General features: G+C 44.0%; 1 protein-coding gene across 5 annotated transcripts in view; it reads right to left on the bottom strand.

The window, feature by feature from the left end:
* Nucleotides 1-9,641, bottom strand: part of ST7 (suppression of tumorigenicity 7) — a 100,217-nt gene extending 90,576 nt beyond the window's left edge. Inside the window, exon 1 of one of the 5 annotated variants that reach the window (XM_083182799.1) lies at nucleotides 9,386-9,641. In XM_083182799.1, coding sequence (XP_083038925.1) covers nucleotides 9,386-9,536 — 151 coding nt within the window. In that variant the 5' untranslated portion in view covers nucleotides 9,537-9,641. Of the gene's footprint in view, nucleotides 1-9,264; nucleotides 9,313-9,385 lie in introns of those variants that run through there. The other 4 variants (XM_083182800.1, XM_083182796.1, XM_083182798.1 and 1 more) reach the window with 4 other exon arrangements.
* Nucleotides 9,642-16,319: the final 6,678 nt, after the last annotated feature.

Below are 16,319 nucleotides of genomic sequence, written 5' to 3'. Positions count from 1 at the left end.
TGTGAGGGAGTAATGCTAACCACACATGTTCAGACTCAAATCGTTATAGTAACACTCGATAAAGTGATCTGACTGATCTGAGCATGCTTTAAGATTGGTAAAAACTGTTGGTAAACCCAGCAGACAAAAACAAATCCCTCTTCTATAATGGAAAAAAACAATCCAGAGAACACGGGAGCTTAGTAAATTTATGCAGAGAGGTATAATTGTGAAACTTGCAGAAGTATTTAGCCTCAACATTTAAAGCAGCACTAATATAAAGTGCAAAGAACAGTGTTTTTTGTGTATTAATATTAGCGGTGCTTCAAATTCTGAGGTCAAACCAGCACAAAAAAGTGGTGACTTGCGAAAGCTGCCACTTGATAAAATCTACCCCTGAACCTTGCTGTACTCAGCTTACTACCAAAGGGTTTTTGGGGGGGCCATTTTGAAATTACAATGGGCAACAAACTATATTGTGTACAGTCTTCTATAGGTAAATCGTGGAATTCATTCTGACCTTTCATGGATTCAATAATGAGGACAACTATGAATAACAGACATTTATTAAAAAATTATGTGTAACTTGGCTTTTAAGGATTCCAGTTTTGAATCCCTGTTTTTATTACTTCAATCCTCAAGGTGCGTACACACAGGTGCAATTATGTATGAAATCGCTGGCAAAATGGTCGCTCAGCGACCATATTGGCAGTGATTTCATGTGCAGCCGGCGATAGATGGCTGGGAGCGCGCTCCCGCAGCCAGCCCTTCATGATCGCTGGTCGCAGTAGCATGCTCCTGAGACCAGCGGCTTCCCCCAGCGATCGCCGGGCAGGAGGTCAGCGCCGGAGAAATCAGCGCTGTTCTCCCATGCCCTGAAACGCTGCTCCCTCCCTCCTCCCGTCACCTACTGCTGCGCTCCGCCTCCGCCCGTAGCAGTGTCTCCTTTTCATGGCTGATGAAAAGGAGACACTAGCAATATTATTGCTGGGGATATATTGCTAGCAATATATCCCCAGCAATCATATAGACCCGTGTGTACACAGCATCACATCTGTATGTTGTTTAACAAGTACTGTTGTTATGGCCCACAAGTTAAGATCTAACAAATTATGTACAACTCTACACATGTATCAGAAGTCCTCTGCTGCTACAGTTCATTTGTTAACATCAACCACAGGAGGAAGTCCAGACCAAGCCACAAACTGTCAACAGCCATCAGCAGATCAGTACATGAAATAAGAATGTCTCTCTACATCGGTGCAAACATCATGTGTCACAAATCACACATGAATACTGGAATTATTGTTCTGATCATTGCAAGAAAAAAAAAACTAAATCCTTTTCCATCAGTGTCTTATTAAACAAACATGTATTCTAATCAGTATCCGACAGTACTGCACTAGGGTTAGCCACTAGGGAAAGAGACGTTTAGGGTTAAAATACTTACTAGGCTCCGGTAAGATTATGAATCTTGGTAAGCCGCTGTCTGCATTTTGTTGGGATCCCTACTGCCTGGATTCAGATAATGGCCCTTATTCAGATCTGATCGCAGTACAAATTTGTTCTCAAAATTAGCAAAACTATGTGCACTACAGGTGGGGCCGATGTAACATGTGCAGAGTGTTAGATTTGTGCGAGTTATTTTGTTTCTGTGCAGGGTAAATACTGGCTGTTTTATTTTGACACTACAATTTAGATTTCAGTTTCAACACACCCCACCCAAATTTAACTCTCTCTGCACATGTTACATCTGCCCCACCTGCAGTGCACATGGTGTTGCCCATTTTGAGAACAAAGTTGTACTGCGATCAGATCTGAATATATCCCAATATATCCCTTCTAACCTTATGCTATTAACCGATCAATTTTGATAATGGTGATTTCATATATTTGTATGGCTAAATGAGGATCCAATGTCATGTAAAAAAAAAAATTGTAAAAATTAAATATATCTTTTATGGGAAAACAATGCTCATTTATCAACATGTGATAACAGTGAATGATAAAACTTGTTGGGGGAAATTTACTAAGATCTATTTCACATGGGCAACCAATCAGAAGCTACTTCTTGTTTTTGAAGAACCTTCTAGAAGATAATAGATGGTATCTGATTGGTTGCCCATAGCAACATCCCATGTGAAATAGAATTCCCATTTTAGTAAATTTATTCCACTGTGTATGATAAATGGTGCTCCAGCCAATCAGCTCCTGTCATGTGTTTAAAAAATGACAGTTGTGAGCCTATTGGCTGGAGAACTATACAAAACAATTTGAATAACTCATTGATAAATGTTTGCTAAAAGTAATATAAATGTTATCTGTAAAATGCAAAATATTTGTTTGCTAAAAGGTGCACAACTGTTGAACAATATCTCTCCAACAATAGAAAAAAAAAAAAAAAAAAAAAATAGTATCAAATTAATAAGGTATTTTACTGCATGTACTTTTTTCATCTCTGAAAAAAACAGAACTGAGCTGCAGAATAATGTAAGGATTGTAAAACCTGTTGGTAAAGTGCATGAACAGAAGCACTCTGCCACTTAAAACGATGTTACAATGAAAGGAAGTTTATGGGAAAAAATATATAACAAACGGATCAGTAAGGGCCATTCACTTATGGCATACCTGGCCAAATCGTTGATTGCTATTTACTGCGGTGCACCTATGCACCGCAAGTGAGGAGTGTGCTTGATCCAGTCAGCGGTGAATGAGAAGCGGGTCTCAGCAACAGGGCCAAAGATGGGCAACTTGCAGACGTATGTCCAGAGTCCTGCAAGGTGCCACAGCTGCAGGGCAAGCTTTATAGCAGTGATGGGGAACCTTCGGCTCTCCAGCTGTTGTTGAACTACACACCCCAGCATGCCCTGCTACAGTTTTGCTATTTGGCCATGCTAAAACTGTTGCAGGGCATGCTGGGGTGTGTAGTTCAACAACAGCTGGAGGGCCGAAGGCTCCCCATCCCTGCTTTATAGCATCTCCGGCGGGTGAGACTGCCGTGGGTTCCTGGCCGTCAGTCAAGCTCCCAGCTTCACAGGAATGATCAGTCCACAACCTCGTAGAAACACAAGCATCGCCCGGTTCCACGACCAAACCACCCCAGCTGCAGGACTCCAGAATGGACAGGTAGGGGTCCCCAGAAGAGCTATTTGATGGGGAAAATGGGTGCAGGGTCAGCTAGGTTAACAGTGCTGCCAATGCTGGCCACAAAACTTATGGGCATGGCAATAACCACAGCAGGCTGATAACCTATCTCCCGCATGGAGTCTTGCTCTGGACTACGGAGCTCTCTAGGTGTTTAACACAGATTCATCATGCTTTACTTATCAAACCATCTAAAGAGGATAGTGGAGATGTTGTGCCATGGCTAAAAATCTGATTCTAGCTATAATTTACTAAATGTATTATTAGATAAATGATAACTAGAAGCTGATTAATTGCTATGGCCAATGTGTTCTCTTTACAAGATGTGTGAAGTCTTCCCATTGACGTTCTAGGGTCATGTATGGCATGCATTCACTGGGGACTAGTCTGAAATACCTTAAATGAATATGCTTAAAATGACCAGTAGGGTAAGCATTATTATACCAGTATTTATGAAAGAAATCATTAATCAAGTATCAACACTCTACTCATCCTCCTACTCTACTACCTGCCCTTTTGATCATAAACCCTCAAGAGTCCGTAAACTTTGTCTCCTGTGCTTATCCCAACCTTAACTAAAATCTGCAATCTCTCTCTTTCTCGCTACTGGTAGATTTCCTTCTCTGCTCAAGGACGGAGTAAAGGTGCCCACACACTAGAACGATTTTTGGGCCGATTGGCCGATTTTCGATAAATCGGCCGATATATCGGCCGATATTTACCGAAAATCGGTCAAAAATCGGCCGATGCTCGCTCCCGTGGATCTTTTGCTAAATCTTCTGATCTTACGTGCTGCACAAAAGATCAGAAGATTTAACAAAAGATCCATAGGAACGCACACGGGATCTTAAGAAAAATCTTTGGTAAAGATGTGCGCTTGCCTGAAATCTTTTGTCCAGATCGGACAAAAGATTTGAAGGCTAATTTATGCGCACATCTTAAGATCGCAGATCTTTCTAGTGTGTGGGCACCTTAAATCCCACCCATTCCAAAAACACAATTCTGTCCGAAACTCTCTCTAATTACCATCCTATCTCTAAAGGTGCCCACACACTAGAACGATTTTTGGGCCGATTGGCCGATTTTCGATAAATCGGCCGATATATTGGCCGATATTTACCGATAATCGGTCGAAAATCGGTCAAAAATCGGCCGATGCTCGCTCCCGTGGATCTTTTGCTAAATCTTCTGATCTTACGTGCTGCACAAAAGATCAGAAGATTTAACAAAAGATCCATAGGAACGCACACGGGATCTTAAGAAAAATCTTTGGTAAAGATGTGCGCTTGCCTGAAATCTTTGGTCCAGATCGGACAAAAGATTTGAAGGCTAATTTATGCGCACATCTTAAGATCGCAGATCTTTCTAGTGTGTGGGCACCTTAAGTTCCCATTCCTCTCCAAGCTACCTGAGATACTTGCCTACATTCGCCTCATACACTTTAACTCTCACAAATTATTGGACCCACTTCAGTTAGGTTTTTCGGGCCCAACATTCCACAGAGACAGCACTGACCAAAGTAGTCAATGATCTGCCCACTGCCAGATCAAAATTAGATCTCTCTACTGCCTTTGAAAGCTATTTTCTCATACAAACACTACAATCCCTAGGTCTTCAGGACAAAGCCCTTTCTTGGTTCTCTCCCTGCCTATCTAATTGCTCTTTCACTGATTTCACCTGCTCTTCCCTACCTCCATCAGTTGGCATACTGCGAGGCTCAGTCTAGAAAGATCTGCGATCTTAATATGTGCGCATAAATTAGCCTTCAAATCTTTGGTCTGCCCTGGACCAAAGATTTCAGGCAAGCGCACATCTTTACCAAAGATTTTTCTTAAGATCCTGTGTGCGTTCCTATGGATCTTTTGTTAAATCTTCTGATCTTTTGTGCAGCACGTAAGATCAGAAGATTCAGCTAAAGATCCACGGGAGCGTGCATCGGATCGATATCGGCCGATTTTCGACCGATTATCGGTAAATATCGTACGATATATCGGCCGATTTATCGAAAATCGGACAATCGGCCATAAAATCGTTCTAGTGTGTGGGCACCTTTAGATCCTATGCTTTTTTTCAATCTATACCATCTCTTGGTAAACTAATCAGCTCCTCTGGAATTCAGTATCATTTGTAGACTGATGATACTCAAATCCACCTATCCTCCCCAGATTTATCACCATCTGAATTGGTCCATGTCACTTAATGCCTTTCTGCCCTTTCATCTTAAATGTCATCTTGACACCTCAAACACAACATTTCCAAAACAGAATTACTTAATTTTCCTGCCAGCCAAGAGTAGCTACGAACTTGATATCTCCATAACGGACACTCGACTATCCACCCCTCCCCACAAGCTCGCTGCCTTGGTGTCATCCTTAACTCTAAACTGTCTTTTGTTCCACGCATTTATTCTGTCTCTAAATAATGTTACATGCATCTAAAAAACATATCCAATATACGTCCATATATTACACCAAACACTGCAAAATTCGCTGCCCTCATTATCTCCCACTTTGATTATTGCAAGAGTCTCCTTACCGATCTTCCCAAGAAAAGACCACTACAATCCATAATGAATGCAGCTGCAAGGCGTTCATCATCTGCTGATCCGCTCTATCAGTCCCTCCATTGGTTGCCCTTATTCCACCGCATTCAATATAAAATATATCTATTCACATATAAAGCTATTAAGCAAGCTAAACCAACATATATCTCTTTGCTTATCTCAAATTATCTCTCAACTCGACCTCTTCACTCTTTACAAGATCTGTGTCTCTCATCCACATTCATTACTAGATCTCATTGATAATTGCAGTACTTTCATCAGGCAGCACCTATGGAATGCCCTCCCACAAACAAATTGGTGCATATAAAGGTAAAGGTGCCCATACATGGTGCATTCTGCCCGTGCGATGCACTCTCCTGTGCACATCGCACAGCACAAAGTATGTGCAGCCCGTACTTTTTGCAACAGATCGCATCTAGTACAAAACTCCCGCTGCTGTAGCACATTGCATGCTTTTTGTACTAGATGTGATCTATTACAAGAATCCCCAAGCCTCCACACTTTTAAGCCTTCCCTGAAAACTCAGTTAGATAAGCCTATCAAATTCTTGAACTGTCCATATACAGGCAACCTTCAAAAGCTTTTATTCTAAGTACATCCCATCAGGACTGTTCTTGGTAATGTGGTGTGACCACTATGCTATAGATAACGCCTATCCTTGTGTATCCTTCCTATTTGCCTACAGATCGTAAGCATGGCCTTCCTACCTCTATGGGTGAGATTCTCTAAAACTCGCCGCCCAGCTCCGCCGCCCATCTCAATCATAATTATCGCATATGTTCTAACATATGCGATAATTATAGCAAAGGACAGCTCTTGCATTAAGAGCTGTCCTTTGCGGTGAGAGTCGCCGGGTCCCAGCAGGTCCCGGCGGCTCCCTCCCACACCCGGCGCTGCTGCTGCGCCGGGCTCTCCTCCTCCCTGCACCCAGAAGAGGATCAGTGCAGGGAGGAGGTCACAGGTCCGGGCAGCAGAGCTCTGTGCTGCCCGGACACAGGTGAGGGGGCGATGCGGGGCGGCAATGGATTTGCGTTAGAAGCCCATTGGCTTAAATGGGGCATCGCCAGATTTTTCTGGCGATGCCCCCTGCCGCGGTAACGTGGTGTGGGATGCTTAGAGCATCCCGAAATGCGGTAAAAACCCCAATAACAGGGTTTTTACCTTAGAGAATCTCCCCCTATGTCTGTTAGTTATTACCCAGTGTGTCCGATCACTTTTGATTCCAATTGTAAAGCTCAGTGGAATATGCTGCCCTATATAAGAAACTGTAAATAAATAAATACATACATACATACTCAATGTTTAGCAAGGTTAGCCAGAATCCCACCATGTGCACAGTGGGCGATAGCGATGCGCATCCTTGCGGCGTTGCTATCGCCCTGCCAAAAAGACTGTGCAAGGAAGGCTGTTTTGACTAAGCACACACACAGTGTATTTGGCATATGGCTAAAGCGCACACAGTGTATTTGGCATATGGCTAAAATCGGCCTAGTCAAAATCACCAATGGGCTTAGACAAAATTGCTTTGTCTGTCTGCCATGTATACACCCCTTAAGGGAGAGGTTTCAAGGCTTGGAGAGATAATATACCAATCAACCAGCTTCCAACCCGGGACTGGCTGACAACTTTCAGCCTGAAGGCTGCACCCAAACAAGTGCTCCAGATTTTCTACTTGAGCGCTGCACTGGATTTGCAGTCACACAAAATAAACACAGAAAACGTATTCGTCCTGACAAAAAAGAGTTTCAATACACAATGTTCTTTTGGTTGTATTTTGATAATACAGGCTTGATTCTGAGTCAGGAGCAGTCATGGCCGTCCTTGTGTCTCGCAATTGTATGACTTTATGCTAATGAGGCTATAAAGCCCTTCCCTGGCGTATAAATGCGCAAGGACTGAGAAATCCACTTTCAGTGTCTTCAAATGTCTAATAAATGCTTGGTATATCTTCAGATACTCCATCAAAACCTGCATAAACCCTATGTTATGTGGAGATTATTCATATGGCATCCTATATGACTGAATCTACGGGTGAGATTTAATAGGATGAGAGAGATTCAAAAAGTGAGAGATTTGGTAAGACATCTCCAGTTTTATTTAAAGCGGCAATCATTTACACTGCAAAACCAGTTGTAAAACTAGGTGTAAATGATTGCCGCTTTAAAAAAAAACCTGGAGATTTCTTACCAAATCTCTCACTTTTTGAATCTCTCATCCTATTAAATCTCACCCTACATCTCAGCATGCAACCACCTGCAACACTTCCATAAAAGGCAACATTTCCGACTGATTAGCCATCTCCGTTACCACCCTATACATTTGCAATATAGGGCCTGATTCAGCTCGGATCGCATATGATAAGCTGCTCGCAGTCCTTGACCCGGCCACTCCTGGAGTCTGGCCTGCTACAGTACATACATCAACCATGATCACTTATAACCATAGCCTGCTATAAATAGCGCAATGAGACGCATGTCTATGCAATAGTATTTTCTGAGAAAAATGGCTTATTTACTGACGGTACATTAGAGTATTGTACAGTAAAGTAGTTTGTGCGCTATTATGCATTTCAAATGACACTACACGTATGCGCAATGCACAGTGGTGTTTTTAAAAAGCGATATCTGTTGGATGATTTCTGGTATTGCACTCAACTGGTAACACCATTCGCCATGCTGTGTGACAAGGCACGCTGCGATGCATTGTCGGGGCAAGCATAGATGAGGGTGGCTCCATCTGTAAACAGTAGATCTGCCAAGTTTATTACCAAAATATGTGTTTACACGTTGCTTGTAGCCATCATGAATTTAAACATTTTTAAATTAAAAACACCAATACCAGTAAAACATGCAGTGCAGCAAAACAAAGCACTGCGCAGGTGGTGTGTGACACACCGCAAAGTGCACAAGAACGCACCTTTGCTGTCTAACAAGGGTAAAAGAATATAAAAACGGTGAAACAGTTCAAAGTATAGCAATTGTTGCAATTTCTCCAATTCAGCATTATACTAAAGCAGCATTCTGTAATAACTGGGCCACATTTACTAAAAATATTTTGCATATAGCTTTATATAGCTCTGTCTGCTACCATTACAAGCTGCTGTGCCCAATCATACAGAGGTCAATTCAGCCGTCATATAAATGCAGCAATACATACAGTAGTAAGCACCAGCTCCCACTGTATGCCTGACACACACACACACACACACACACACACACACACACACACCTTCTTGCTGTAGAAAAGGTAAGTATAATAAAACGAAACTTTTATGATAATAGTGATGCCATCTAATCCTTGCCACCATGAACACAACACTCATGCAGTCACTGTTTGCTTGTCACTGTTTGCTTGTCCCTGTCAGCTGCATTCACAAGACACAGAATGGGTGCCATGCTAAGGACGCATCACTGCCAGCAGGTTTCCCCAACAAAGTTATAGCAGCAAACAAATAGAAGGCGCTAGGACCCAGCAGACGCCTAACAGTGACCCATTGAAAACTGAATAACAAAACAATTAGGAAAGAAAGAGAGAAGTTCCTGGGTGAGCGGCGTCCTCCTGCTACGGGGCACACTCACCATGCAGCAGGGGAAGCAGGGCCACTCGCGTTAAGTTGTAAGTGCAGCAGAAAGTTTCCTCCCTCCCACTCAGTCCCCCGTGCAGAGAACGTGGCAGTGCCCGCGCCCCTCCTCCTCCTACCTGTGCTCAGATTGTCATTAATCCTCAGCGGCACACGCAGGATGTACACCAGGAAGAGCATGAAGAAGAACCACACTGTCCACAGATACGTCCAGGACCAGACCATGCACGACTTCAGCTGCTCCAGGAAGCCCGCCCCAGCTTCAGCCATATTCTATCTCAGTGCTGCTGCCTAGTGTGCGCGCTGCTCTCTGCTGGCCCGGCACTGCCGCCTGTGTTTGCAGCTGGGGAGGACTCACTCTGCTGCCACACTGTAGCCAATCCTGGAAGAAAGGTGCCTTCCCTCCCCCTCCCTGACACATCGCAGTGCACATAACCAAGGAACAGGTTTGCGTCCACAACACACTGACTGAATGCACTACTTGAGAGTACCGGCTGCTGTTTGTTTGCCTCTCACAGTGCATACTGTGTGCATGACATCATAGTGCACACACATGACATCAGAGTGTAGCCATAGTGGAGGGTAGCTCTAAATCACCTCTGATAATGATGATGGTCACCATCACTGGCATTATTATTGCAATAGATGTGATACTGGAGGCAAGATAGCACGTTTCCTTATAGGTGTTGGGGTGTTTATAACTTATGGTTTTGTTTTTTGGGGTATTTTTTATTTCCATTTTAAAAATGTGCATTCTATGCTGGATTTGCTTTCTTTCCTCTTGCAGTTTAAAAAAATCTGCAGATTAAAGTAATTTATATATAGTAAAAAATATAGCGAATGGGGGGCGTGGCCTGACCGGGACCAGGAGCAGCAGCACTTTCACTGAGCTCCAGCTTCCAGCTAACTAACTGCGGCTCTTACCCGAAATCCTGTGCCCCTCTCCGCCACCTCTTGTGCCTACATTGCGGCCGGACACCGGGGACGCCTGTCGGGGCGCGCTGCGGAGCCGGGAGACGCTGGGAAGCGTCTCTGCGGGTTGCGGCCTACCCCGCCGGAGCGGCCGGTGAAGCCGGGGACTAAATTTCTACAGTCAGCCGGACCGCGGACATCGCGGCATCGATCGCGGGCTTAAAAACCCGTAAAAGGTACTTCCACCCTGCCTCCCACCCTCCATTAAGCCTCCTACCTCTGGAGGGGCCCCCCAGGAAGCCTTGGTGCTGGGTCCCACACGTTGGAAGGACAGGAGACACAGCCCTACAGCCCTGGGCTACACAGACTGGCGGCCATTTTAGTTTTGCCTCACTTCTCCTATTCAAGCAAGCTCCCTGTCACTATACCCCACCAGGATCACACTAACAAGCTGCTCCCTGAAAGTAGCTGCAAACCTTATAGCAGCACCCCCGTTCGGCAGGCAGGTATATACACTGAAGTGGTTTGGCAGACAGAGGAATCTTTCTCAACATAGCCAGAAGCTCTGTCTCCCTGGTCTGCAACTGCAGGTGGAAATTGTCACCCTCCACCATCCCCCCAACAGATCTCCGTGATCTTATTATTTTTCATATCCTGGTATACTGCAGCTGTGTACATAGGCCTGCTGGCCAGCCTGTGGATTACACTATACTTTATGTTCACTGAAGACGTCGCTATTTGAACATAACCACACAAGATCCTGTCTATATAAGTATCTATGCTACACCTTTTGTCCCCTCCCCTATCTGTACAAATGTGATCACCCTGATCTCATGGCTGCCACTACTTAACACCTGGACTCTAGCAACCTCCATGCCATCGTAACCTGAGGCATACACCCCCACGGTACCACACTATAACTTTCTCCTTTTTCACTGTGCCGCCGCTACCAACATGCCCTCCAAGAGAGCCAGAGACGCTGTCCCGGCAAAAATTTCCATGTCCTCGCGGAGATCCTCTCAAATTCCTGTCCCCCACACCAGCCCCCCGAAGCATATACCCTCCCCCCTGGGAGTAATAGAGGATCCTGTCCCTGCAGGTGGTGTGGCAGGGATAGATGCAAACTCGGATGAACCAGTGACGGTAAAGTCCCTATGCCAGGTTTTCTCGGCGTTCCAAGCTGAGATAGCCAAAGATCTCAAACTAGCCATTCGAGAGGTCAAAACTGAGCTGGTGGCAATAGGCGATAGAACAGATCACCTAGAGCGGAAAATGGAAGAACTGGTTGCATCCCACAACGACCTTATATCCTCTTATGATCAACAACAACAGGAGATTACCCAGTTTAAGTCCAAACTTGCGGACTTAGAGGACAGGTCCAGACGTAATAACGTGAAAATCAGAGGCATACCCGATTCTGTGGCTAACTCTGAGCTTGAAGGATATGCCGTCTCCCTGTTCCGCAAACTTCTCCCCTCCACCGATCCCAAAGAGCTGCTGATCGACCGCATACACCGCCTCCCCAGACCGAAGACGGTCTCCGCCGACCTACCTAGGGATACCCTCCTCAGAGTTCATTTCTTCACGATAAAAGAGCAGCTGCTGAGAGCGGCACGTGAGCAAAAGAACACCGACGTCCTGGGCGGCCTCCAACTGTTTCAAGACTTTTCCCCCGCTACCCTGGCTAACAGGAGAGCATTTGCCCCCATCACTTCGGCACTAAGATCCCAAGACATCCGGTACCGCTGGGGGTTCCCAGTCAAGCTGATAATATATCATGACGACACCACGTACACCATATCCTCCTTGGATGCGGGGATCAAGCTACTACTTGAATGGGACATCTCGGTCACCAGACCTCAAGATCCGAGACGCCCGCAGTCCATGCGCCAGGAATGGTCCGACACCTGAAAAACTGTTAGACTTCACGATTGTTCATATCTGCAGACCCGTGGACTCTACGATCGTTCCCCCTACTTCCTCCTCCGCTGGGAAGAGGACTTAGTGATGAGTATATTCTCTCTGTTTGTTTAGCAAAGTAGGGTGCCAGACGCCTAGTCCCATTGTTGTAGTTCCAACTTTTCTATTCTTAGTTAACTATTTGTTACGGTACTTGATAGCACCTTAGACAGTTTAACATAATTTCATTTAATCTACCAATGGTTAGTTAGATGTGTTAAATGGTATGTTTGCAACATTCTCAGGTTCTACTACATTATAATATGCTAGACTCCTCCATTGTATGTTTATGCCTGTTTGTACATTTATGAGTGGCGGCCTTGATTTCTCTCCCCGTTCAAGAATCAGGCCACCCCCCTAACCTCTAGTTACTACTGCACGAGTTCCCCCTCTTTTCTCTCTCCCCTGCAGTAGTCATGCGGGCCCAATTACTGGACCCTTTTGTTTTGCCTTTCCCTTTCTCCCCCTCTACACCTCGCTCTCTGTCCTCCCCCTCCCCCACACCCATCTCCCTTCAGCACTGGATAGCAATGACTGTTGCCCCAGCTCCCACCGGACCAAATGCCCTCCATGTCGATACCCATAGTTCCTTACCGCACCTCCTTAAGCCCCTAAATGCCTAAATTTTTATCGCTAAATGTTAAAGGTCTGAACTCCCCCAATAAGCGAAGGCTTGCCCTTACATATTTTCATAAGCAAAGAGCGGAAGTGGTTGCACTCCAAGAGACACATTTTGCCTCTCCCAATCCCCCTACCTTCAAGGACTCTAATTATCCCGTAGCCTACTATGCCAACGGCCCATCCAAACGAAATGGAGTAGCAGTTCTGTTTAGCAAACACACCTCCTTTGTCCATCATTCCCAAATAACAGACAAGAACGGCAGATATCTAGTTTTGACAAGTCTCCTCGAGGACAGGCTGACGACCATTGTCTGCATCTACGCTCCCGATTCCAACCAACTCCCCTTCCTGCGCAAACTACTCTCCCTAGTTAGAAATTCCACCAAAGGCTCCCTCATAATCTTAGGCGATTTTAATCTGACCCTGGACCCCTCACTGGACAAATCCCGAAGGCCCCCCACCGGCCAATCCTCCTCCAATAACATGTCCTCAGCATTTCGAAACCTCTTATTAGAGTTTGATCTCTACGACACCTGGAGAACCTCTTATCCTACCGGGCGTGAATATACGTTCTATTCCCCTGTACATAACACATACTCCAGGATCGATTTTATCCTGCAACACACCAAGATGGTGGACATCCTTCCAATCACTTGGTCTGACCACGCTCCAGTTGTGTGGCAGTGGGACTTCCAGCCATCTAAAATCCCCCCCAGACCGTGGCGGCTTTTCCCACATTTGCTGACAGACCCCATCGCCAAATCCTCTATCTTAACATCTATCAACTCTTACATGTCCAATAACACACCGCAGGACACCTCTGTGACCACCCACTGGTGCGCCTTTAAAGCGGTCACCAGGGGGGCGGCCATACAGGCAGGAGCTACCCTAAAAAGAAGGGCTATTGCAGCACAGAAAGCCTTGGAGACTAAGCTGGCTGCACTGGAATTACAAAATAAATCGGCCCCATCGAACCTCCTGAAGAAGGAGCTGGCCAACACACGGGGTCAGCTCCAAAAACTTCTCCTGGCTCGTACCCAGTCCGCCCTGAATAGAATAAGACATAAATTTTATCTCTCCAGCAATAGGTCCGGCAGAATGCTTGCTCGCAAAATAGGATCACCTTACATACTTTCACTCACTTACATACCCACCTTCCTGCACAGGCTGTTCGTTTGCAAGTTTCACACTCCGTTTTGTTTGCCAATTTTGTCACACTACCCAATTTGTTTATATTTTTGTTTATATTTCAACAGTCACGCAGAGATAATAATTTTATCTTTATTATCCACTCACAGTTATCTCAACCTTCACCAACCAAACATCTTTTAATAACAGCACTTACTACACACTTGAGTTATTCACCATCACACCTTTATTCCAAATGCACTCCGTCTTTCATAATTATTATCCACTTAATATTTGCTATCACTCCTTCTCCACTATCTCAGACACAGACCATCAGTAATTCAGTCTCATTCTGAGACGATTAATATGCTACGCCATTCTTATTCTTATTCTCTGGTACGGATGAAACCTAGTCCGTGTCAATTTGTGATATTTTGTAATATTCGAACCCTCTTCCCATACTATTATCACCATTATTATTTTTAGTTATTATTATTTACCATTATTCACTTTTATGATTTATTTTCCATATTCATAACTCTATATATCCATATATGCATTTGTATCCATATTATTTATTATTTTTTTATTATTATTTTTTTCTATGAATTATCTGACTCTTGGAGACGCAAGTAGTATATTATCAATTATAGGCACATGCCTATAGATTTTTTACTTTATTTCCCTGTATTGTCAAACAAACCCCATATTTAAGGTCCCTTGTTTGTTTTTTGATACATCATCAAGATTAAAGAATCTCTTCAATGATGTTCAAAATGAACTAAAATCACCCATTTCATGCTTTCAATTAATTCAAATTTTCCCCACTTTTATGATTCATTTTCTATTATTTTATATATTGATATATATTTTTATCCATATTCTCTAATTATTTCAATTAATTACCTCACCCTTGGTGATGCATAAGTATATTACTAATTATTGGCATACGCCTATATACTTTATTTCCCCTCAAATGTCAAACAAACCCCATATTTAAGGTCCCTTACTCTGTGATACATTTTCAAGAATAAAGAATTTCTCCAACGATGTGAAATATGAACTATTATCACCCACTGAATGCCTTCAATTAATTTAATTAAAGTGTCCCCCGGCTGTACATGGATACGATATTCCATGTACAGCTGTAATCAACCAGTAATGACCATGTATAAATCCACACTTCTGGGTATTACAAATGATCATGCCCCTTCGTTCTACGTGGACACTAGAGTCCATGCAAATCACACATAATGACCAATGATCGCCCAAAGTTCTGTCAGCTGAAGCATATCAATTGATCAGCCGGCTCCCTTTATATACCTGACACTGCGTACACCACGTTAGGCTTTCAGGTGATCAAGCCCACGTGGTGAAACGCGTTCTGACAGTGCTGACAGGGCTGCAGCAGCTCCCCGAACATCGGGACACTGACAGCTCCGACTTCGTTCCAGCTACCCGCCGCTCCGTCAGGTATCCTCTCCCTCCCTTCTTCTTTCCTAGGTTGCTACGGACACGCTGGCGGCGCATCTCTGGTCCTGCTCTGTTGCTGCAACAGGACAGACCTAACACCGCACACAGCGTTTGCCCGTGGACACCGCTCCCCTCTCCCTCCTTTATTTCTATCACAGTGTGCCGGCTTCATCCCCTAATACCTCCCGTCCGCTCATTGACGACGGGTTGTTTGTGAGTGTTCCCTGCAATTAACACTGTTCTCTTCTCTCCCTTTCCTCTTAGTCTTTTAATAATCAGTGTACAATCTAATATTTAATCGGGCGTTATTTTTATTCCAGCCACACTCTGACTATATAGATTTATTTTCTGACATCTATTACATTTTTTGTCTACAGGCACACATCACGCGATATATAATCAGAAATGTTTGCTCTATATGTATCTATTTGGTGCATATAGTAACAACTGACGACACACATCTGTGTCGACATACTATCCATACTTTGTTGCCGGGCTTCATAATTTTTGTTTCTGACATTTGTGTGATTATTTCCAATCTAACCACAAACGTTGGTGGGTTGACAGATTGAACACACCCTGCTACTCAGCTGCCATCAATATTGTTATCACGGTTTTGCATTTAACAAAATCCACACTGCAATATCTAAGTTTGGATTCATGGCTTTATTGGCACATTTTTTGCCAATCTAAGTAGACACATTGGTGTCGACGGATTAAATATACTTTGCTAACTGGTAGTTTTTATTTATTCATTGCCCAGCTTTGACGCTGATATACTCTGATTAATAGTTCGACGCAACTAAAGATCTGTCATAATGTGTTTTTTGTGTGTCGCAGCCTGATTTCCAACATCCACACACACTCAATCCACCCAATTTAAACCTTTTGCTGTTCTGAACATCAATATATATATATATTCTTTCTTCTTTTTCTTCTTTTCTTCTTTCCGTGGAGGAG

The sequence above is a fragment of the Crinia signifera genome, chromosome 4 (assembly GCF_055691185.1).
Source record: "Crinia signifera chromosome 4, ASM5569118v1, whole genome shotgun sequence".
Taxonomy (NCBI): Eukaryota; Metazoa; Chordata; class Amphibia; order Anura; family Myobatrachidae; genus Crinia; species Crinia signifera.
This window is presented reverse-complemented; position numbering and strand designations above follow the sequence as displayed.